Below are 25,951 nucleotides of genomic sequence, written 5' to 3'. Positions count from 1 at the left end.
TTCCAGACCTATTTTTACATTTTTTTAAAAATTTGGAAACAGGGTCTCCTAAGCCAGCGCACGCGGCTGGCTTCAAACCTGCGCGATCCTCCTGTCTCTGCCTCCCAAGCACGGGGATTACAAGTGTACACCACCACGCCCGGCAGGCAACTAGTATTTCTGTTTACTGAAAATGAGAGCTGTAGAAGATGTCTGAGGGTTTGAGGTGAAGGGGTGGGAGAAACAATGAGCTGAGCATTTGGACTTGAAATTGGGATGCCTGTACAACATCCAGAGAAATAAGCCCAGAAAATAAATGGCTACAAAAGTTTTGTTCTCAGGAATTGAACAACGCATTTGTGTTTTTATATATGTAATACAGAAATATACATGTGTGTACAAATGATGTTTGCATATATTTATGTATCGCTTTGAATTTCATCGTGCTGTATAATTACAGGGCATCAATAAAATAAAAAAGAAATTCATGTGTATAAAAGTTAAAAAAATAGATATCATGTGGCTCTTTATTCCACTGTATCCTACTCATTTGAGCTTCCCTTAGAATTTATTGTAATGTTTTATAGAACTGTTGTTAAAAGAAATTTTTTGTAATGAAAGATTTGTTTTTTGTTTTTTTCCCCTGTGTAGCCAGATTGAAAAGAGGGGTTTTTTGTTGTTTTTTTTGTTTTGTTTGCAGTACTGGGGATGGAACCCAGGGGCATTCTACCTCTGAGCTACACCCCTAGCCGTATTTTTATTTTTTATTTTGAAACAGGGTCTCAGTGAGTTGCAAAGAGCCTCACTAAGTAGTTGAGGCTATCTGTGAACCACTGTTCCCTTGTCTCTATGCCCCTGTCTCAGCCTCCCAAATGCTGGAATTACAAGCGTGCACCACCATGCCTGGATTAAAGAAAGAGTTTTAAGTAGATAAATTTGTATACTTTTGTAAACTTCCTACTGTATCTGTTTAGTTTTTAAATATTATTATTGACATAAATTTCTTTAAATATAGATGGTCAACTGATGGAGGGTGATAAAATTTATTGGCCTACACAGTCGGCTTTAACCACACGGTTGAGACGTCTCATCACTGCGTATCAGCGTACTAATAAAAACAGACAAATCCAGCAGATACAACCAAACTTCTCAGTGCCTGCCAGTGTCATGCAACCTCTTTATGAAGAAGCTATTATTAATCCTAAAATGGCAGCCAAGATAGAAAGACAACAGAGGTAAGACAGTAGTACCAATTTTTATTTAATTTTTTTTTAGGTACCGGGGGTCATACATACTAGGCCAGCACTCTGCCACTGAGTTATACCACTAGCCCCTGAATTTTAAATATATAATATCTTAAGTATATTTATTTATTCTCAAGGCTATTGGGGTGTGATTATCATGCTAATTGGTCAAAGCAAAGTTTCTTATGTATAACATATGAAGAATTATGGTATAACTAATAAAGATTGTTATAGCTTATAGTTATAAGCCATCTTCATATTTAATCACTATTGTCATGTTTAGGAACATGGAGGTATTTTTAAGATGAAAATACAAAGCAAACCCAAGAATTAAATTATGAATAGAACTTTATATGAAGTAATTTCCATTCTATCTTATTTTACATTGTGACATTTATGAAAAATAGGAAAGTACAAACTGTGCATGGTGGTGCTCAGCTGTAATCCCAGTACTTGAGAGACTAAGACAGGAGGCTGGAGGACAGCCTCAGCAATGTAGTAAGACTCGTGTCTGGGATGTAGCTCAGTGGCAAAGCACTTGTCTTGCAAGTGCAGTGTGCTGGGTTTGATCCCCAATTCCAAAAAGAAAAAGACCCAAAGAACTACTAGGCTAAGAACAAGGAAAAAAAATACTTGGAGATTGAATGATACTATTGAATGAAGAGTAGATAAGATCAGAAATAGGGGGAGAAATAAAAAAATTTCTGGAATTAAATGAAAATAGAGATACAACATACCAAAATCTATGGGACACTTTGAAGGTAGTGTTAGAAAGTTTATAGCATTGAGTACCCACATAAGAAGAACCGAGAGTTGTCAAGAAAACAACCTAATGACACATCTCAGGGACCTAGAAAAACAGCAATAGTCTAATCCCAAAGCCAGTAGATGGCAGGAAATCATTAAAAATCAGAGCAGAAATAAATGAAATAGAGAATAAAATAAAACAATCAACAAAACAAAAAGCTGGTTCTTTGAAAAGATTAATAAGATTGACAAATCCCTGGTCAACCTAACCAAAAGAAGGAATCATCTCAAATCATTAAATTCAGAAATTAAAAAGGGGACATCACCACAGACAATGAGGAAACTCAAATGATTATCAGAAACTATTTTGAAAATTTTATATTTCAATAGACTGGAAAACATGGAAGAAATCAATAGATTTCTAAGCACATATAACCTACCCAGATTGAACCAAGTGGACATAGCAAGCCGGGCGTGGTGGCACACGCTTGTAATCCCCGCGCTTTGGAGGCAGAGACTGGAGGATCGCGCAGGTTCGCGCGCTGGCTTAGGAGACCCTGTTTCCAAAATAAAAATGTAAAAATAGGTCTGTGAGTGTAGCCCAGAAGTAGAAGGGATTCCAGGAACCCAAGTACCACCAAAAAAAAAGGAGGACCTAAACCAACCAATAGCAAGCAAAGAAATAGAAACAGCAATAAAAATTCTGCCATCAAAGAAAAGCCCAGGCCCAGATGAGTTTCCAGCAGACCTACAAAACTTTTAGAGAAGAACTAATGCCACTACTTCACAACTTGTACCGGGAAATCGAAAGAGATGTAATTCTTCCAAACACCTTCTATGAGGCCAGTATCACATTAATACCAAAATCAAATAAAGAATAAAGATACCTCAAAAAAAGAAAATTACAGGCCAATATCTTTTTTTTTTTTTTTTTTTTTTTTTTTTTTTGCAGGTCTGGGGATGGAACCCAGAGGCATTTGACCTCTGAGCTACACCCCCTGCCCAATTTTTATTTATTTTTCTTATTTTGAAACGGTCTCACTGAGTTGCAGAGGGCCTCACTAAGTAGCTGAGGCTGTCCACGAACCGCAATCCTCTGGTCTCAGCCTCCCAAATGCTGGGATTACAAGCGTGCGCCACCATGCCTGGCAACAGGCCAATATCTTTGATGAACATAAATGCAAAAATTCTAAACATAATACTAGCTATACACATTCAAAAGTACATCTAGAGAATTGTACACCATGACCCAGTTGGTTTCATTCCAGGAAAGCAAGACTGATTCAACATATGTAAATCAATACATGTTGTTCACCACATAAATAGAACTGAGAACAAAAACCACATGATCATATCAATAGATGCTGAAAAAGCATTTGGGGAGCTGGGCATGGTGGCACACGCTTGTAATCCCCCATGCTTGGGAGGCTGAGACAGGAGGATCACACAGGTTCGAAGCCAGCTGCTGCTAATGAATGAGTCTCTCAGCAACTTAGTGAGACCCTGTTTCCAAATAAAATATAAAATAGGTCTGAGAGTATAGCCCGGAGGTAGAGAGCCCCTGGGTTCCACCCCCAGTACCACAAAAAAAAATTTTTTTTTTCAAAATTCAACACCCATTCATGTTAAAAGCACTGCAGAAAATTGGAACAGAAAGAATGTATCTCAGCATTATTAAGGCAATATACAATAAACCCAAAGCCAACATCATATTGAATGAAGAAAAACTGCAAGAATTCCCTCTAAAATCAGGAATAAGAAAGACAAGGATGATCCAGGCATGGTGGCGCACGCTTGAAGGATGCCCACTATCACCACTCCTTTTCATTTAGTCCTCGAGACTCTTGCCATAGCAATAAGAAGACAAGAGAAGGATATCAAAGGAATTCAAATAGGAAAGGAGGAATTAAAATTATCCTTGTTTGCAGATGACATGGTCCTATATCTAGAAGACCCAAAAAACTCAACCAAAAGACTAGTGGAACTGATTAACCAATTCAGCAAAGTAGCAGGATACAAAATTAACCTAAAGAAATCAGTTGCTTTTCTATATGCCAACAGTGAATCCACAAAGAAAGAAATAAAACAGTTCCCCATTCACAATAACCTCAAAACTAACTTCTTGCAAATAACAGGATTTTGTTCTTCTTTATAGCCGAGTAGAATTCCATTGTGTGTATTTCCTATATTTTGCAATCCATTCATCTATTGATGGAGACCTAGGTTGGTTCTGTATTTTGACTATTACTAATTGCGCTGCTATGAACATATGTATGCATATGTTACTATAGTTCTCTGATTTCAGCCCCTTTGGAAAGATACCCAGGAGTGGTATAGCCGGATCATATGGTGGATCCATTGCCAGTTTTCTAAGGAATCTCCACACTGATCTCCATAGTGGCTGAACTAGTTTGAACTCCCACTAACAGTATAAAGGAGTTCCTCTTTCCCCACATCCTCACCAGAATTTGTTGTTATTTGACTTCTTTATGCTTGCCACTCTGATTGGGGTTAGATGGAATCTGAGCGTAGTTTTGATTTGCATCTCCCTGATGGCTAATGACTTTGAACATTTTTTCATATATCTATTGGCCATTTGTATCACTTCTTTTGTGAAGGGTCTATTCAGTTCAGTTGCCCATTTCTTAATTGGGTCATTTTGGTAGTGTAGGAAACTTTTTAGTTCGATGCCATCCCACTTGTTAATTCTTATTTTAATTTACTGTACTTTGGAGATCTTGTTGAGAAAGTTACTGCCTGTGCCTATATGTTGGAATGTTGAGCCTATGCCCTCCTCTAATAACTTAACAGTCTCTGGTCTGATTTCCAGGTCTTTGATCCATCTCAAGTAGATTCATTTGCACAGTGAGAGGTAGAAAGACCTGGAGAATATTATGTTAAGTGAGATCAGTTAAGCACAGAAAGAGAAGGGACATATGTTTTCTCTTAATATACCAGAGGATACCAGAGGGACTCCAGATAATGGAGTGGAAATCTCAGCAAAGCTAGAATGGAAAGGTAGGAGAGGAAGAAGTCTAAGGTTGATTAATGGAGGAGCTACATTCGAATATGGATAAAAGTATGAATGTAGCATGGTCAACCTGGACACTCATTGTTGGGAGGGCAAGAAAGGGGAAGCCGGGGAGGGCACGAAGCATTGTCTGAATGTATGCCATTTTTAATATGATCCACAAAAAAAACCCTCGAAAACCAATAAAATACCTAGGAGTAAACCTAATCAAAGATTAAAAGACCTCTATACTGCCAGGAATGGTGGCACACACTTGTGCAGGGATTCTGCACTTGGGAGGCAGAGACAGAAGGATTGTGCAGGTTCAAAGCCAGCCGCGCTGGCTTAAGAGACCCTATTTCCAAATAAAAATATAAAATAGGTCTGGGAGTGTAGCCTGGAAGTAGAAGGGCTTCCAGGAACCCAGTACCACCAAAAAAAAAAAAAAAAAGGCCTCTACAATGAAAACTATAAAACATTAAAGAAAGAAACTGAAGAATACCTTGGAAGATGGAAAGATCTCCCTTGCTAAAGTGATCACAAATTCAATGCAATTCCTATCCAAATACCAATGACATTCTCCTTAGATCTAGAATAATCAGTTATGAATTTCATATGGAGAAAGAAAAGACCTACAATAGCCAGAGCAATTTTCAGCAATAAGAACCATGCAAGGCCAGGCATGGTGGCACACACTTGTAATCCCAGCATTTGGGAACTGGAAATCAGAGGTCTGCAATTCATGGACAGGTTCATAGCCTCAGCTACTTAGCGAGGCTCTTTGAAACTCAGTGGGACCCTGTTTCAAAACTTAAAAGACTGAAAAAAAGGGCTGGAGGTATAGCTCAGAGGTACAGTTCCCCTGGGTTCCATCCCCAGTAACACACACACATACTCTCTCTCTCTCTCTCTCTCTCTCTCTCTCTCTCTCTCTCTCTCTCTCTCTCTCTCTCTCTCTCTCCCTCTCTCCCTCTCCCTCTCTCTCTCCCTCTCCCTCTCCCTCTCCCTCTCCCTCTCCCTCTCCCTCTCCCTCTAAAATATAGGGCTGGAGGTATAGCTCAGAAGCATAATATCCCTGGTTCCATCCCCAGTACCGCAAAGAGGAAAGAAGAAACAAAAGAACCATGCAGATGACATCACAATCTCTGACTTCAAATTATACTACAGAGCAAGAGTAGTTAAAACAGCATGGTATTGGCACACAGACCAATAGAACAGAATAGAAGATACAGAAACAAACCCACACACTTATAGTCATTTATCTTTGACAAAGGGACCAAATTCATACACTGGAGAAAAGACAACCTTTTTAACAAATGGTGCTGGGAGAACTGGCTATCCATTTGTAGAAAGATGGAACTAAATCCTTAACTCTCACCATACACAGGAATCAACTTGAGATGAATCAAAGACCTGGAAATCAGACCAGAGACTGTGAAATTATTAGAGGAGGGCATAGTAGGCTCAACATTCCAACATATAGGCATAGGCAGTAACTTTCTCAACAAGACCTCCAAAGTGCAATAAATTAAAATAAGAATTAATAAGTGGGATGGCATCAAATTAAAAAGTTTCTGCTCATCAAAAGAAACAATCAAGAATCCAATGAGAAAGCCTACAGAATGGGAGAAGATCTTTACCATCTACCACTCTGATAGAAGGCTAATATCCAAAATATACAAAGAGCTCAAAAGACTCTACACTAGCAAAACGACCCAATTAAGAAATAGGCAATTGAATTGAATAAACCCTTCACAAAAGAAGAATACAAATGGCCAATAGATACTTTAAAAAATGTTCAATATCATTAGCCATCAGAGATGCAAATCAAAACTACTCTCAGATTCCATCTAACCCCAATCAAGTGGCTAGCATAAAAAAGCCAAATAACAACAAATGCTGGCAAGGATGTGGGGAAAGAGGAACTCTTTGTTGGTGAGAGTACAAACTAGTTCAGCTGATAGAGAGATCGGTATTGACACTTCTTAGAAAACTGGTAATGGATATACCATACGATCCAGCTATACCACTGCTAGGTGCCTTTCCAAAGGGGTTGAAATCAGAGAACTACAGTAACATATGCATACTCATGTTTATAGCAGCACAATTTACAATAGCCAAAATATGAAATCAACTTAGGTCTTCAACAGATGAATAGATTGCAAAATTATGGGAAATACATACAATGTAATTCTACTCAGCAATAAAGAACAAAATCATGTCATTGGGAAAAAGATGGAAAGACCTGAAGAACATATGTTAAGTGAGATAGCCATGCACAGAAAGAGAAGTGACATAAGTTTTCTCTAATATACTAATTCCTAATCCTCCCTCAAGCTAGGGAGTATTAGGAATACCAAAGGGACTCCAAATAATGAAGAGAAAACCTCAGCAAAGCCAGAAAGAAAGGGGAGGGGAGGAAGAAGGCTGAGGTTATTAATGGAAAAGCTACATTTGAATGTGTGTATACATTTCAATATAATATTGCTAATCTGGACATACAGTATTGGGAGAGAGAGAAAAGGGGAAAGGGGAAAGAGAAAAAGAAAAAAGATGAAAAGAGAAAAAAGAGAGAAAAAGAAAGAAAACGAAATACAAAAGACAGGTCCGCCTCTAATTTTTTTTTTTTTTTTTTTTTTTTTTTTTTTGGTGGTACTGGGGTTCCTGGAAGCACTTCTAACTCCGAGCTACATTCCCAGACCTATTTTATATTTTTATTTGGAAACAGGGTCTCTTAAGCCAGCGAGGCTGGCTTCGAACCTGCGCGATCCTCCTGACTCCGCCTCCCAAGCACAGGGATTACAAGCGTACACCACCACGCCCGGCTAATTTTTTTTTTTTTAACTGGAGGTTGATCCCTGAGGCATTCTACCTTTGGGCTATACCGTAATCCTGTTTCATTTTTTACTTTGAAACAGGGTCTCACTAAGTTGATGAGGGACCTCGTTAATTTGCCGAGGCTGGCCTCAAACCTGTGATCCTCCTGTCTCAGCTTCCTAAATACTGGGATTACAGGCATGCTACACTATGCCTGGCTCCTTCCCTAATCTACATCTCTAAATTATAAGAGAACAAAAAAAATTATAAGAGGATGAACTCTTAGTATTGCTGTTTTTGTTTTTTGCGGGTCTGGGAATAGAACCCAGGGGAATTTGAACTCTGAGCTATACCTCCCTGCCCTATTTTTTATTCTATTTTGAAACCTGATCTCAGAGTTGCAGAGGGCCTCACTAAGTAGCTGAGGCTGTCCACGAACCACCATCCTCCGGTCTCAACCTCCCAAATACTAGGATTACAAGCATGTGCCACCACGCCCAGCTAAAGGGAAGAAGTTTTAAGAGAATAAACTTCTCTGATCCCAAACCTTCCAGATTCTTTTAAAAAAAAAATGAGTACATGGAAAAGAATAGCAGTGTTTAGCAATAACCTGGCTGTTTTGTAAACCAGGGACCTTGAATGTTCTCTGGATGATAAATCCTTGTTTTTTTTATTTTGTTTGCAGCACATGCATTATAGCTAGAATTTAGTTTATCCTAAGATTTTTAACTCTCCTAGCTGTAAGTTTTAAATTCTGCTGCCTCTGTAAATATATTATTTCAATTATCTATTATTGCATAGCAAAGCACCCCCAAACATGCTGACTTAAAACAGCATTAATTACTTTATATCTCTTAATTGTATGAGTTGGCAGGTGATTCTTCTGCTTCTTATGTGCTATTGGCTGGGATTCTGAAGTAGGGTAAATATCCAAAGTAGCCTCACTGACTCATGTGTGCTAGGTTGGAGCTTAACTTCTAAGAGGGATTTTTCCAAGTAATAAAAGCAGATGTTGCAGATTTCTTAAACCCTAGTCTCATCAATTACAAGGTGTCATTTCTGCCATCTTCCCAAAAATGTCAGGGGGTCAGACCAATTTTAAGAAAAATGGAAATAGATTTCACTTCTCAATGGGAAGTGTGGCAAAGGATTTGTGGTCATCTTGAACATGTTTGTATACATTTTCCCTCAGTCTGTTGGAATGTAATTAATCTTCCTAAAATAATAGTTTTATCATAAAATCATTTTATAATATTAGTTTATCATGAAATATTTTATACCTTATTTAGAATAAGTATAAATTTTTAATGTCTTTTTTATATACATATACTTCTATTGATGCACTGTAGTCTCACATCATAATGTAGTTCAGAGTGAAAGGGACGTACATGCACACATCACTTGGTGAGCTGCCCCCTGGCTCCTTCCCCAGTCTCCCTCCCCTTTGCCATGCATGTTATTGAGATTGGCATTGGTCAGTGGAAGTGTTTTCTTCATTTAATCTCCCTCCCTACCACTCTCCTCTATACCCCTTCATCACTCTACTGGGATTTTTACTTCATTATAAAAAGTTATTCTTGGCTGTGCATGGTGGTACACACTTGTAATCCCAGTATTTGAGAGGCTGAGACAGGAGGATTGCAGGTTCAAAGTTACTTTCAGCAACTTAGTGAGATTCTCAGCAACTAGCAAATCCTGTTTCCAAATAAAAAATGAAATAGGTCTGGGATTGTAGCCTGGATGTAGAAGAACCCTAGGTTTAATTCCTAGTACCATAAAAAAGGTAAAAATAAAAACAATAAATAAAATCCCTCTTGTATCCTGAATACTCCATATCTTCCACATATGAGAAAAAACATATAACCCTTCACATTCTGTGACTGGCTAATCTCACTAAGACAAAGTTCTCCAGGTACTTAGAGATTGAACTCAGAGGTATTCTACCTCCAGGATATACCACTAGTCCTATTTATTTACTTACTTACTTACTTACTTACTTACTTACTTACTTACTTACTTACTTATTGGTACTAGGGATTGAACCCAGGAGCATTCTGCCATCAAGCTAAACTACCAGCTCTATTCTATTTTTATTTTGAAATAGGGTCTCACTAGATTGATGTGTCTCATTACTTGCCGAGGCTGTTCTCAAACCTCCTGTCTCAGCCTCCCAAGTACTGGGGTTACAAGTGTGTGCCACCATGCCCAGCTAGAGAGTATTTTAGATTCTGCAATAAGAGACATGCGTGTCATGCATGCCATCACACCTGGTCTGTAACCTTTCTTAAGCCGGGTGCAGTGGCACACACCTTTAATCCCAGTAGCAAGTAGTGAGACTCATCAACCCAGTGAGACCTTGTTTCAAAATAAAAATAAAATAGGGCTTAGGGGTGTGGCTCAGAAATAGAATGCCCCTGGGTTTGTGTCCTCTCCCCCCCCCTCTCTCACACACACACACACACACACACACACACACACACACACACACACACATTAATGCCTTTCTTGATGGCTCAAGTCTGAGCCAATCATCTTCTTTGCTGTCCTTAAATTCTTTGTTTCTGTTAAGGAATATAGGGACAAAATGGACACATCTTGACAGCAAGGAACAGGCTTTATTGGGGATAAAACCTGGAGGGAGTACCTGACTGGTGAAAAAACTCACAGGAGTGAGAAGCCCAGTTACTTACAGACTTGGGGCTTGTTATGAAGTTTAGAAAGGGAGAGAGTGCAGAAATAGTCCTGTATCCCATCAACTGGTAAGCTTAACACTGAGCGGGATTTGGTAAATTTATGAGCTGTGGGCAGAAGAATGGTTAGGAGCATTTCTTCTCCAAGACCTCACAGTGCCCACAGTTTCTATAATTCATACAACAATAAATGCTACCTTATACTCTACAAATGTTTGAAAAAATTATATCATTTTTCTGAAAGACAGGATTGTTTTACAAAATCTTGTGTCCTGTGCATATTTTCTCACATCATAAATGTGTAAAAACCTTATTATTGTCTAAAGAGACAATGTATACTAAAAAAAGAATGGTTAGATAGGTGATTCAACTAGCATTTTAAATGTATTTACAATGCATTAACCGCCATTAATTCTCTACAGTGTTAAGTACTAAAATAGTTTGTATTATAGTCATTATTTTTAGTATTAATATTTTGGTGACAACTGTGGTTTTTTCTTTACTCTGAATCAAAATAGATGGACAAGAAGAGAAGAAGCTGACTTTTATAGAGTTGTGTCTACGTTTGGAGTTGTTTTTGATCCTGATAGAGGCCAATTTGATTGGACAAAATTTAGAGCTATGGCTAGGCTACATAAGAAAACTGATGACAGTTTGGAGAAATATTTGTATGCATTTATGTCCATGTGTCGGAGAGTTTGTCGTCTTCCTTCCAAAGAAGGTATGTATAAAATACTTTGTTTGAGTCAAAGAAGCAAAATTGGAAACTCAGAAATTTTCAATTTTTTAGAATTATAAATAAACTATGTATAAATATCCCATGTTCTTTAATCCTACTATTAAAATGTTATCTGAGCCGGGTGTGGTGGCGCACACTTGTAATCCCAGCATTTGGGAGGCTGAGACCAGAGGATCGTGGTCTCTGACAGCCTCAGCTACTTAGTGAGGCTCTTCGCAACTCAGTGAGACCCTGTTTCAAACTAAAGAATAAAAAATTGGGCAGGGAGTGTAGCTCAGAGGTCAAGACTCTGGGTTCCATCCCCAAACCCGCAATAAAATAACATGTTATCTGAAGCTGGGTATGGTGGCGCACACTTGTAATACCTGCGCTTGGGAGGCAGGGACTGGAGGTTTGCGCAGAATTGAAGCCAGCATTGCTAGCTTAAGAGACCCTGTTTCCAAATTTAAAAAAATATAAAAAATAGGTCTGGGAGTGTAGCCCGGAGGTAGAAGGGTTTCCAGGAACTCCAGTACCACCAAAAAAAAAAAAAAAAAAAAAAAAAAAAAATGTTATCTGAAGAGAATAAAAATACTGAGTTTAAGAAAATAGTTTGTGTTTGGCAATAGATTTATGATTAGGAAGAAGTTGAAGTTATAGGATAGCTTTTGGTAAACAGAACTAATCTACATTTTGAGTCTGTCTTATAAGAATGGTGCAAATGGGATGATTTACCTAAATAATTTTGCAAGAAATGAAGCCCCTACCTAAAAGTCATTTGAGCTGGGTGAAGTGACTCACATTTGTAATCCCAGTACTGGGGAGGCTGAGATAGGTAGATCACAGGTTCTCCGCCAGCCTCAGAAACTTATGAGGTCTTCCAAAATGTAGACTGTATTTCAAAATAAAGAATAAAATAGGGCTGGAGATATTCAGAAGAAGAATGCCCCTGGGATCAATCCCTAGTACAAAAAAAAATAGTCATTTGAAAGAATTTTGGTATATAAGAGCTCCATTTAGGGCAGTCTTCAAAAAAGATAACTAATATCCTGAGCAAATTGCTCAGCTAAGGAACTGTTTTAGCATGAATGTCATTGTCTTCACAGCCCAAAGAAGTAGCTCATCAGCTGGGCGTGGTGGCGCACGCTTGTAATCCCAGAATCAGGAGGCTGAGACCTGGAGGATCGTGGTTCGCGGACAGCCTCAGCTACTTAGTGAGGCCCTCTGCAACTCAGTGAGACCCAGTTTTAAAATAAATAATAAAAAATAGGGCAGGGGGTGTAGCTCAGAGGTCAAATGCCCCTGGGTTCGATCCCCAGACCGCAAAAAAAAAAAAAAAAAGAAGTAGCTCAACCTGGCCAGGCATGGTGTTGTACACCTGTAATCCCAGTACTTGAGAGAGAGACAAGAGAATCACAGGTTAAAAGCCAGCCGTAGCAACTTAGTGAGACTGGCTTCGAACTTGCGCGATCCTCCTGTCTCTGCCTCCCAAACGCGGGGATTACAAGTGTGCGCCACCCCACGCCCAGCTAGTGAGACCCTATTTCTAAATAAAAAAATAAAATAGAATTGGGGGTGTGGCTTAGGAGTAGAATGCCACTGGGTTCAATCCCCAACACCACACAAAAGAAGAAATAGCTAATCCTGTCAGCAGTTCCTCTCAATAATGCTGTATTATGAACGCTTGTTTCCATTCTTTGGTGAATATGGTTTCTAACTCCTAAACACAATGACTTCTTCCTCCTCCTCCTCTTTTTCTTTTTCTTTTTCTTTTTCTTTTTTGGTACTGGAAATGGAACTCGGGGACATTTGGGCATTCTACCTCTGAGCCACACCCCCAGCCCTGTTTTTTATTCTTTATTTTGAAACAAGTTCTCACTAAGTAGCTGAGACTGTCTGCAAACCTGCAATCCTCCTGTCCCAGCCTCCCAAGTACTGGAATTACAAGAATGTGCCACCACCCCAGTTTATTTTTATTTTTTTCTCCTCTTCCTCCTCCTCCTCTTCCTCTTCTTCTCCCTCTCCCTCTTCCTCCCTCCCCCCCTCTTTTCTTTGTACTGAGAATGAAAGCCAGGGGCATTCTACTACTGAGCTACATCCTCAGTCCTTTTTATTTTTTTATTTTGATTAGGGTATTGTTAATTTGCCCAGCCTGGCCTTGAACTTTTGATCCTCCTGCCTTAGTCTTCCAAGTCACTGGAATTATAGGCATGCATCTAAGAGACCCATTTTCTTAATTCCCATCAACAGTATATGATGTATATGATGTAAACTAATTTATCATTTTTATTTTCATTTTAAAAACAAAAGGGAATGCCGGACATGGTGGCGCACCCTTGTAATCCCTGTGCTTGGGAGGCAGAGACAGGAGGATCCCGCAAGTTCAAAGCCAACCTTGCTGGCTTAAGAGACCCTGTTTCCAAATAAAAATATAAAAATAGGTCTAGGAGTGTAGCCCAGAGGTTGAAGGGTTTCCAGGAACCCCAGTACCACCACCAAAAAAAAAAAAAAAAAAAGAAAGAAAAGAAAATGTATGTAATCATCACAAGCCAGGCGTGGTGGTGCACACTTGTAATCCCCACGCTTGGGAGGCTGAGACTGGAGGATTGCACAGGTTCGAAGCCAGCCTCAGCTAATTAGTGAGGCTCTAAGCAACTTAGTGAGAACCTGTTTCCAAATAAAATATAAAATGGGTCTGGGAGTATAGCCCGGAAGTAGAAAGCCTCTGGGTTCCACCCCCAGTACCACCAAAAATAAAAATAAATAAATAAAAATAAAAGGGAACAGCTTATTACTAAATAGTGTGTGTGTGTGTGTGTGTGTGTGTGTGTGTGTGTGTGTGTGTTTCTGGGGATTGAACCCAGGGGTATTCTACCTCTACGTTACATTCCCCCAGTCCTTTTTTCTTTCTTCTACTTGAAACAGTCCCTCTAGGTTGCCAGAGTCTCATTAGTTTTCTGAGGTTGTCCTTGAATATTTGATCATTGTGTCTCAGCCTCCCAAGTACTGAGATTACAAACGTGCAGTGCCACACTGAGCGAGGGCTTCCTTTTTAAAACATGGTATAGTTTCCTAAGCTTCCTCAGTTCACAGTGCCCTTAATGTCTCAGTAATTTTTTCACAGCACCTGAGACCAAAAGAAATATCTAACCTTTTTTTTTTTTTTTTTTTTTTTGGTGGTACTGAGGTTCCTGGAAATCCTTCTGCCTCCGGGCTACACTCCCAGACCTATCTTATACTTTTTATTTGGAAACAGGGTCTCTTAAGCCAGTGCGGCTGACTTCAAACCTGCACAATCCTTCTGTCTCCAAGAGACCAAAAGAAATATCTAACCTTTTATTTTTTTATTTTTTTTGGTGGTACTGGGATTCCTGGAAATCCTTCTATCCCCGGGCTACACTCCCAGACCTATCTTATACTTTTTATTAGGAAACAGGGTCTCTTAAGCCAGTGCGGCTGGCTTCAAACCTGCACGATCCTTCTGTCTCTGACGCCCAAGCACGGGGATTCCGGCTCTAACCATTTTTAATGAATAATTAACTCTACACAACTTAATAAGTGTTTATGTCCTAATAGTTTAGTAATTGTTTGAAAACATGACAAATATTGAAATAAAATATTTTTATTTCTTTCTTAAACAATCATAATTACATACTAATGGAATGTCTATACCTGTGGGCACCGAACAGATTCTCAAATTGTGACTGTAGTCTCCACCCTCCATCCTTCTTTTTTGTTTTGTTTTGTTTTGTTTTGGGGGTGAAACCCAAGGGCATTCTGCCTCTGAACTACATCCTCAGCCCTATTTCTTTATTTTGAAACAGGGTCTCACTAAGTTGCAGATGACCTCATAAGTTGCTGAGGCTGGCCACGAACCTGCGATCCTCCTGTCTCAGCCTCCCAAGTACTGAGATTACAAGTGTGCACCAGTACACCTGGCTTCTTCTTATTTTTATTTTTTAGTATTCTTTAATTGGTGTATTGTAATCTCACATTATAATGTAGCTTAGAGTGATAGGGACATACATATATGCATAGAGTACTTGGTGAACTTCCCCTCCTCCCTCCTTCCCCTTCCCCACACATGATATTGAGAATGGCATTGGTAATTTCACATACATCCATAATTTCAGTGGCAGTGTTTCCTTCATTGATTCTCCTCCTCTACCCTTCACATCCTTCCTAGGCCTCTCCTTTGATCCATTGGAGTTTCTCCCTGTTAGGTGCACACGAGAGAGGCCAGGGAGCGCAGTAACAGTTTTAATGTGGTCCTCTTGGGGATTGGGGCTGGACTGCCCCAGAGACCTATGGGCCCCTCCGATTCTGGAGGGGAAAATGCCTCTCTTTTTAAGGCATACGTCTTGGGGGTGGGACTATGCATGGGAATGCTGCTTCTCTTGCTATATCATGTAGTATACTCCTCCTTCTCTCGGGTTCCATCCCTGTGAGAAAGGGGAGGGACCTGACTTGTCACTTCCCCATTATCTCACTCCCTCTATGGAGTATCTCAGCTTTGAGGACAGCCTCAGCAAGTAGTGAGAATCACATCAACCTAGCAAGACCCTGTTTCAAAATTTAACAAATTAAAAAAAAAAAAAACAGGGCTTGGGTGTAGCTCGGAAGTAGAATGTACCTGGGTTCAATCCCCAGTACTCCACACACACGCACAAACAATAATAATAAAGTCCCTCTTGTGTCCCTTATTCCCTAGCTTCCCCATATGGGAGAAAACATATAACCCTTCACTTTCTGTAATTCACTCATCCGTTGACAGACACCTACATTGGTTCTATGATTTCGCTATTATGAATTGTGTTGCTATAGACATGAATATGCATCACTATAATATTCTGATTTAAATCCCTTTGGGCTAGTGGAGCGTGGTGACACATGCTTATAATCGCTGTATTTGGGAGACTGAGACAGGAGGATCACAGGTTCTCGGCTAGCCTCAGCCACTTAGTGAAGCCCTTGGCAACTTAGTGAGACGCTATCTCAAAATAAAGAATAAAAAAAATAGGGCTGGGGGTGTAGCTCAGAGGTAGAATGCCCCTGGGTTCAATCCCCAGTACCACACACACACACACACACACACACACACACACACACACACATCCCTTACCTGTAATCCCAATACTTATGAGGCTAAGACAGGACAATAGCAGGTTCATTTGTGACCAGCCTCAGCAACTTAGACCCTGTTTTAAAATAAAAAATAAAATAGGGCTGGGGTAGAATGACCCTTGGTTTAATCCCCACTACCAAAAAAAAAAAAAAAAATCCCTCTGGAAAGATACCCAGGAGAACCAGACATGGTGGCACATGCTTGTAATCCCAGTACTTGAGAGGCTGAGACAGGAGAATCATGTAGGTTTAAAGCCAGCCTCAGCTACTTAATGAGGCTCTCAGCAACTTAGTGAAACCCTGTTTCCAAATAAAATATAAAATAGGTCTGGGAGTATAGCCTGAAGGTAGAAGGCGCCTGGGTTCTGTCCCCAGTGCCACAAACAAACAAACAAACAAACAAACATACCCAGGAATAGTATGGCTGGATAGTATGGTAAATCCAGTCCCAGTTTTCTGAGCAATCTCCACACTACTCTCCCTAGCAGCTGCACTCATTTGTAATCTCACCACATCCTCACCAGCATTTATTGTTGTTTGTATTCTTGATGATTGCCATTCTAATTAGGGTTAGATGGAATCTCAATGTTGTTTTGATTTGTGCCTTCCCGATTGATAATGATGTTGAACATTTTCTCATATATTTATTGGTTATATTTTTTATGTGTAAAGTTTTTATTTAGTTCAACTGCCCATTTATTTTTTTATTTTTTTTTTTATTGGTGCATTGTAGTCATACATCTTAATGGGATAAAAGACTTGTGGAGACATATAAGCCCTTACCAATAAGCCCTTACCTGATCCCCACCCCATTCTTAATTGAGTTATTTGGGGTTTTTTAGTGTTAAGTCTTTTAAGTTCTTTATACATTCTGGATATTAGTTCTCTATCAGAGGAATAGCTGGCAAAGATCCTCCATTTTGTAGGTTCTCTCTTTTTCTTTTGCTGAGCAGAAGCCTTATTTTCTGTTCTATATTGATGTTTGCACCTTCCTTGTTATTTTTGTTATGGTTGTTGTTGCTGCTGTTTATTTTGGATTACTTTTAGACTTACAGAAAAGTTGCAAAAAACATATGAGTTTCTATATCTCTCCCATTCTGCCTCTCCCAATGTTAAAATCTGTTATGACTATCAGATGACAAAATTAGTATTAGTACAATGCCATAAACTAAATGTAGTAATCCCTCTTTATCCTTGTGGGGTTGATCCTGAAAATCCAAGTTCTTATATAAAAATGTATAGTATTGGGCCGGGCATGGTGGCGCACGCTTGTAATCCCTGCGCTTGGGAGGCAGAGGCAGGAGGATAGCGCAGGTTCAAAGCCAGCCTCACTGGCTTAAGAGACCCTGTTTCAAAATAAAAATATAAACAGATAGGTCTGGGAGTGTAGCCCGGAGGTAGAAGGGCTTCCAGGAACCCCAGTACCACCACCAAAAAAAAAAAAAGTATAGTATTTGCATATAACCTACGCACATCCTCCTATAGACTTTATGTCATCTCAAGGTTACTTATAATAATCTAGTATAATGTAAGTGCTAAGTAAATAGTTTTCATTCCGTATTTTTAGGAAATAGTTACAAGGAAAGCAATCCATCCATGATCAATACATGTGTAATTTATTTCCCAAATATTTTCTTTTCCTTTTTCTTTTTTTTCTTTTTTTTTTTGTGGGTAATGGGGTTCCTGGAAACCCTTCTACCTCTGGGCTACACTCCCAGACCTACTATATATATATATATATATATATATATATATATATATATATATATATATATATATATATATATATATATATATATATATTTGGAAACAGGGTCTCTTAAACCAGCAAAGCTAGCTTCAGCCCTGCACCATCCACCTGTCTCCACCTCCCAAGTGCAGGGATTACAAGCAAGTACCATCATGCCCAACTATTTCCCAAATACTTTCAATCCCCAGTACCACAAAAACAAAACGAAAAATAAGTAATTGACCTTAGTGCTTTTGAAAAGTGTTGATCAGTTATTTTGCCATGTGTCTGTCAATTTGAGCCTATCTTTCACTCTCACATGATTGGATTAAGATTGTGCATTTTTGGCAAGAGTATCATTTCAATGCTGTTTCCTGTTCAGAATGTAGTATAAAGGGGTTCACAATGTCAGTTTCTTATTACTGATGAAATTGATCTTAATCGCTTGGTTAAGGTACTTAATGATATATTTTTGCACTTTATCTTTTGCACCTATAGTTAACAAATATTTTGAGAAGACTCACAAATCCTATTTCTTCTCAAACTTTCACCCATTGACTTTGTTTGTTTGTTTGTTTGTTTGTTCATGGTGCTGGGGATTGAAACCAGGGGCATTCTACCCTCAAGCTACACCACCTTTTTTTTTAACGATCTCATTAAGTTGTTGAGGATCTTGCATAATTGCTGAAACTATTCTCTTCTCATAGTCTCCAAAGTACTGGAATTACATGTATGTTCCACCACACCTAGCTTCTGATTTGTACTTTATAAGTGAGCTCAAGCAAGTGTTTTTCTCTTTGATTAAGATAGGAATTAGCAAGCTGGGCATGATAGTGCATGTTTGTAATCCCAGTCCTTTGGAGGCTGAGACAGGAGGATCACAGATTCGCAGCCAGCCTCAGCTACTTAGTGAGATCCTGTTTCAAAATAAAGAATAAAAAAATAGGGTTGGGGATGTAACTTGGACATAGAATGCCCCCTGGGTTTGATCTTCAGTATCACACAAAACAAGTTATGCATTAGCAGCTATACGTGATGACATATACCTGCAATCTCAGTTCTTGGTGGTTTTTTTTTGTTGTTGTTTGTTTGTTTGTTTTTGTTTTTTTTTTTGTTTTTTTTTTGTTGTTGTTGTTTTGGTGGTACTGGGGTTCCTGGAAACCCTTCTACCTCCTGGCTACATTCCCAGACCTATTTTATACTTTTTATTTGGAAACAGGGTCTCTTAAACCAGCACAGCTGGCTTCGAACCTTCGGTATCCTCTTGTCTCCACCTCCCAAGAGCGGGGATTACAAGTATGCACCACCACGCCTGGCTCCCAGTTCTTGATTAGCTTTAGATAGAATGATCGCTGGTTTGAGGCCAGCTTGGTAATTTAATGAGACCGTGTTTCAAAAAAAAAAAAAAAAAAAAAACTAGGCATGGTGGCACATGCTTGAAATCCCAGGTCTTAGGAGTCTGAGACAGGAGGATCACAGTTTCAAGGATAGTATCAACAAGTAGTATGATTCTAATCAAACTGACCCTGTTTCAAAATAAAAATAAAAATAGGGCTGGAGGTGTAGCTCCGAGGTAGAATATCTCTAGGTTCAATTTCCAGTACCATAAAATAAAACAATAAAATAAAGGGCTGGGGGTATAGCCCAGATGAAGAATGCCATGGCATTCAATCTCTAGTACCAGACATATGATAGGCATTACTAGAAGCAAAGCTTATAAGAAATTTCTTAAAAGTAAATTTTTAGTATAGTAACATACTTTTGACTTGTGTGTGTGTGTGTGTGTGTGTGTGTGTGTGTGTGGTACTGGGGGTGGAACCCAGAGCCTTTTTACCTCCGGGCTATATATCCCAGACCTATTTTATATTTTATTTGGAAACAGGGTCTCACTAAGTTGCTGACAGCCTCACTAAGTAGCTGAGGCTGGCTTCGAACCTGCGCGATCCTCCTGTCTCAGCCTCCCAAGCACGGGGATTACAAGCGTGCGCCACCACGCCCGGCTTATAGTAACATACTTCTAAATAAGCTTACATTTTATTTATTTTGAAAAGATTGGGGTGTTATATGATTTTTAATCTCTTAAAAACTCAATTTTCTTATCTAAAAGAAATTCTGGAGCTGGTCATGGTAGCCCATGCTTGTCATTCCAGTACTTGGGAAGCTGACACAGGAGGATCACAGGTTCAAGGCAAACTTCAGAGTACCTTAGCAAGACCCTCAGCAACTTGTGAGACCCTGTTTCAGTATAAAAAGGGTTGGGAGTGTGGCTTGGAGGCAGAATGTCCCTGGGTTCAATCCCCAGTACCAAAAAAAAAAAAAGAAGAAAAGAAAAGAAATTCTGGAAATCATACAATGTGGTATTGAATTAAGATAAATTATAGAAGTACATTATTTATTTTAAACTTTAATTTTTGAGGTTAAAAATGTTGTCCTTGTTTCAATATAGAATTGGTGGATCCAAATATTTTTATCCAGCCAATAACAGAAGAACGTGCTTCTAGGACGTTGTATCGCATTGAACTTCTAAGGAAAGTACGGGAGCAGGCCCTTCGACATCCACAGTTGTTTGAACGGTTGAAGCTTTGCCATCCAAATTCAGATTTACCAGTCTGGTGGGAATGTGGCCCTCATGATAGGGATTTGCTTATTGGCGCTGCTAAACATGGAGTGAGCCGAACAGACTATCATATTCTTCGTGATCCTGAACTCTCATTTATGGCAGCTCAAAGGAACTATAGTCAAAGTAAGATGGCTCATTCAAGGACTTCTACCCCACTTTTACAGCAATATCAAGTAGCACTTTCTGCTTCTCCTCTTACCTCTTTACCTAGGCTCCTAGATGCTAAAGGTATTATTCTAGAGGATATGAAAGTTAAAAGCGAAAACCATAAAGAAGAGCCTCAGTCTTCCGAAGAAGAATCTATGTCTTCTGTGGAAACCAGGACACTAATAAAGTCTGAGCCTGTAAGTCCAAAGAATGGTGTTTTATCACAGGCTACTGGAGACCAGAAATCTGGTGGAAAAGGTGAAACAGACAGACGCATGGTTGCAGCCAGAACAGAACCCCTAACTCCAAATACAGCTTCTAAGAAACAGAGAGTCCACAAAAGAGGATCAGAATCTAGTTCTGATTCTGACTCTGATTCTGAGAGATCATCCTGTTCTTCCAGATCATCTTCTTCTTCGTCTTCCTCCTCCTCTTGTTCTCACTCTCGATCAGGCTCTAGTTCTTCTTCATCCTCATCTTGTTCTTCAGCATCATCTTCATCTTCCTCCTCTTCCTCCTCCTCATCATCATCCTCTTCATCTTCATCAGAAGAAAGTGACAGTGAAGAAGAGGAAGTCCAAAAGCGAGGTATATGCATAAAGTAATTTTGCTCTTTTTAAGACAACTTTTCAAGTGAAAGTAAAAACTTGATTCAGATAACTTAAGCATGCTTAAAATCATTCGCTTAAATTTTATAGATACAGTTTTATCCTAGAAAAGCAATTTTGAAAAGGAAACTAGAATTACTGGTACATACTCCCAATTCAAATACAAGGCATTGCGAAACAGATCAGTCAGAGGAATTAACAATAGATTTGCTTTGTGAATGTCTTGAATTTATTAGTATATCTTTCCCTGAAACAAGTTGATTAACAAACAAAAGGTATAACAGTCACCAGGAGTCTTAAACAGACAAATAAGAGTATGATAGGCCATACTTGACACCTATTTATTCAGAAGGATATAGGGTAAGAGCTGCAACTTGTCAGCAGAGTGGTCTCGGTGGCCCTCTTCTGAGTCTACAGCAGTCCAGCAATTGAAGTGAAAGGAAGGAAGTGAGTCAAGATCAAGCACATGCAGAATCTGCTCTGGCTTAAAGAGCCTCGTGCTAGCCAAGCACAGTGGTACCCGCCTACAGGCCCAGAACTTGGGGGGCTGAGACAGGAAAGCCGTAGGTCCAAAACCAGCCTCAGCAACTTGACAGAACCCTGTTTAAATATAAAACAATAAAATCAGGCTGGGCTGTAGCTTGGGGTAGACCATCCCTGGGTTCAGTCCCTAGTACCACAAAAAAAATAAAGAGCTTCATACTTCATAGGAGCCTTAATCTCTTGTAACAACCCTCTTTCAGGGTTGCCACAATAAATATCTCCAATTCTAAGAGTCATTTCATTTAAACAAATATGGTATCTCCATCAAGTATTTATATTCCTCCCAGCCTAGATCAAGTTTGCCAATTGGGAGTGGTTCTAAAAATAGTTATTGTATTTTAGGTGAATTTTTTTCCTTTTTTAACCTTTTTTTAGAATTTTTCTTTCTCGTTTTTAATATTTATGAATAATTATATAAGAATTTAAACTATGTAAAATTATTTTGTGTAATATCTTTTAAATGGTTCTAATTGTTCTTAGCAGAAGGTACTCCTCATATGAAAGCCTATGATGAAGAAAGTGTTGCATCCCTGAGCACCACCCAGGATGAGACCCAGGATAGTTTCCAGATAAATAATGGGACACCAGAATCTGCTTTCCTCTTACAAGGTGGATACATGCTGGCAGCTTCATATTGGCCTAAGGTAAAGGAATAATTTCTTGTTGAGATAGGTTTTCTTAATATTTTTCCTGTATTAGTTTGATGGTAGATATTCTTATAATAGATCATTATAAAATATAGCATAATATTTTGGTATTGGCATCAAAAGTATAATTTTTTTTGTGTGTGGTACTGGGGTTCCTGGAAGCCCTTCTACCTCCGGGCTACACTCCCAGACCTATTTTATATTTTTATTTAGAAACAGGGTCTCCTAAGGCAGCATGCGTAGCTGGCTTCGAACCTGCATGATCCTCCTGTCTCCACCTCCCAAGCACGGGGATTACAAGCATGCGCCATCACGCCCGGCCTAAAAGTATAAATTATTAATATCCATTATATTATTTCTACTTAAATGGGCATGCTTCCCAACATGACTTTAGAATATTTAGAATAAAAGATAATTCTACTCAAATTAATATTAAAGAGATTCTTTAGTAAATAAGTGCTTTCAAAGGATTTTTTTTTGAAGAAATTTATTGTAACCAGTTGTGATCTTTTTTTTTTTTTTTTTTTTTTTTTTTTGGTGGTACTGGAGATAGAACCCAGAGGCTTTCTACCTCCAGGCTATATTCCCAGACCTATTTTATATTTTATTTGGAAACAGGGTCTCACTAAGTTGCTGAGAGCCTCATTAAGTAGCTGAGGCTGGTTTCGAACCTGTGCGATCCTCCTGTCTCAACCTCCCAAGTGCGGGGATTACAAGCGTGCGCCACCACACCCGGCTTCAGTTGTGATCTATTTTAAAAAGTTCATTTAGTCAGGCGTGGTGGTGCATGCTTGTAATCCCAGTACTTGGGAAGCCAAGACAGGAGGATTGCAGGTTTGAAGGCAGCCTCAGCAACTTAGTGAGGCCCTCTGCAACTTAGTGAGACCCTGTTTCAAAATAAAGAATAAAAATAGGGCTGGGGGTGTATCTCGAAGGTAGAATCCATACAAGAGAGAGAGAGGAGAGGAGAGGAGAGGGAAAGAAACAGGATTTTGCTAAGTTTCTTAGGCTGGCATCAAACCTTAGATCCTCTTGTCTTAGCCTCCCGAGTAGTGGGATTACAGGTATATGCCACTACGCCCAGTGGAAATTTGTACTTGAATAACTTCTTACAGAATTACAGTATGTATGTGAGAATATATACATACAGACCACATACACATGTTGTGCTAGGCTTAAATCATCAAGGGTCTGAGGTTATTTGATCTTCAAAGGTTTGGCCTAATTAATAAAATTATCTTTTGATATTGCATGCTTTTCTAGGATCGGGTGATGATCAACCGACTGGACAGTATTTGTCAAACAGTTCTGAAAGGGAAGTGGCCTTCAGCTAGAAGAAGTTATGATGCTAACACTGTGGCTTCTTTCTATACGACAAAACTACTGGACAGCCCTGGAGCAGCTACAGAATATAACGAGCCCAGTGTTCCCACTCCCCCAGGTGGCAGTGTCAAAGAAGATCATGACCAGTCAACACAGATGTCAAAGGTGAAGAAGCATGTACGAGAAAAGGAGTTTACAGTGAAAATCAAAGACGTATGTGTATTTTTATTGCCCTAGGGCCTGATTGCGATTGCGGTGTGCAGCATGCTTTTCCTGCAAATGGCTGCCTGCTCTTACTCTTCCTTCCTTCACATACTTCTCTCTTGGTATTGGATTGTTTTCTTTTTTGATATCCAGGTTATTAAACTTGAATGTTCTACTAGAGGAATCATCATTAAATATGTTTCTCTCCTTATACTTCTGAAAATAGTTCCGCTGATCAAGATGCTTTCTTAAATAGTGTGACAGTTTTTAGCTGTTTTGACACTTTAATATTTAAATGGTATGTTGAATACTTTTCTCTTTTACACATGTAGTATGCTGTTATCAGTAGCATTTTAATATGATTTTCAAGTTTGATAGATTACTAGGCATCTAAAATGTGGGAAATGTCATCTACATGACATATTAATAATATACCTGGAGATACATGTCTAAAGCTGAACATATTGCAATATCCTACTAGTCACAAGAAAAACTTCGTTTTGCTCAAAAAGGTGTATATGGTGCATGGACTTTTTTCAGTTAAGAGAGAAAATTCAATATTCCTTAAGAAGTTGATTAAGAAGTTTTATTCAGTTGGTTTATGAACAAGATAAGAACTTTATTACTGTTTCAGGGGTTTTACTTTACTTTTTCTAAGTAAATTTCTCTTACCCTGCAATAAGACTTTTTTTTTAACATTTTCTATCTTAATAATGATATATTTTTTAACAGGAAGGTGGATTGAAATTGACATTTCAGAAACAAGGGCTTGCTCAGAAAAGACCATTTGACAGTGAAGATGGTGCTCTGGGACAGCAACAGTACCTCACTCGACTTCGGGAGCTTCAAAGTGCATCAGAGACGAGCCTTGTCAATTTTCCAAAATCTATGCCAATATCAGGTGAAAATTCAAATAACTGCTTATTATGAAATACTTCCAGTCATTTCTAAATCTTTTTTATAGACTCTAATCATAAAATTTTATTTTTCCTTTAATGTTGTTACTCTCAAGTCTATAATCAATATAAATTTAAATCTGTGTGTGTGTGTGTGTGTGTGTGTGTGTGTGTGTGTGTGTGTGTGTGTGTGTGTGTGTGTGGTACTGGGGCTAACCCAGGGGCATTCTACCTCTGAGCTATATCCCTAGCCCTATTTTATTTTTATTTTTTTGTTTTGAAACAGGATCTCACTAAGTTGCTAAGGGTCTCAATAAATTGGTGGGGCTGGCCTCAAACTTGAGATTCTCCTATTTTGGTCTCCTAAATACTGGGATTAGCCAGGCATGGTAGCACATGCTTATAATCTCAATACTTGGGAGGCTGTGACAGTATAATCACAGGTTCAAGTCTAGCCTCCACTACTTCATGAGGCTCTCAGTAATAAATGAGATCCTGTTTCCAAATAAAGAATAAAAAATAGGGCTTGGTTATATCTCAGAAGAGAATACCCCTAGCCGGGCGTGGTGGCGCACGCTTGTAATCCCCGCGCTTGGGAGGCTGAGACAGGAGGATCGCACAGGTTTAAAGCCAGCCTCAGCTACTTAGTGAGACCCTGTTTCCAAATAAACTATAACCTGGGTTCCACACCCCCAGTACTACCCAAAAATAAAATAACTTATTTAAAAGAAAGAAGAAGAGAATACCCCTAGGTTTAATCCCCAGTACCACAAAAAAAAGATTAAAGATTTCAAATCATTGTAGTTAGTTATTCCTTACCATATAAATTGTTCTCTTTGAAACTTAGATTGGAGGAAGGTGAGTCCCTTTTTATAAGGTAACAAAACCAACCAAAGGGCCACACT

At 39.0% G+C, this 25,951-nt stretch overlaps 1 protein-coding gene across 7 annotated transcripts in view; it reads left to right on the top strand.

Moving 5' to 3' along the window:
- The window catches only part of CHD9 (chromodomain helicase DNA binding protein 9), a gene marked incomplete at both ends in the record, with an annotated part of 198,204 nt that overhangs the window by 152,900 nt on the left and 19,353 nt on the right, over window positions 1-25,951 (top strand). For 2 of the 7 annotated variants that reach the window (XM_080702508.1, XM_080702507.1), the window contains 6 exons: window positions 995-1,214; window positions 11,006-11,208; window positions 20,505-21,413; window positions 22,460-22,620; window positions 23,887-24,111; window positions 24,883-25,051. In XM_080702508.1, coding sequence (XP_080558634.1) covers window positions 995-1,214; window positions 11,006-11,208; window positions 20,505-21,413; window positions 22,460-22,620; window positions 23,887-24,111; window positions 24,883-25,051 — 1,887 coding nt within the window. Of the gene's footprint in view, window positions 1-994; window positions 1,215-11,005; window positions 11,209-20,504; window positions 21,414-22,456; window positions 22,621-23,886; window positions 24,160-24,882; window positions 25,052-25,951 lie in introns of all 7 variants that reach the window. The other 5 variants (XM_080702506.1, XM_080702505.1, XM_080702504.1 and 2 more) reach the window with 3 other exon arrangements.

Source organism: Muscardinus avellanarius (genome assembly GCF_963383645.1).
Source record: "Muscardinus avellanarius genome assembly, chromosome: 10".
Classification (NCBI taxonomy): domain Eukaryota; kingdom Metazoa; phylum Chordata; class Mammalia; order Rodentia; family Gliridae; genus Muscardinus; species Muscardinus avellanarius.
Note: the sequence above shows the minus strand (reverse complement) of the source record. Positions and strands in the feature narration are given on the sequence as shown.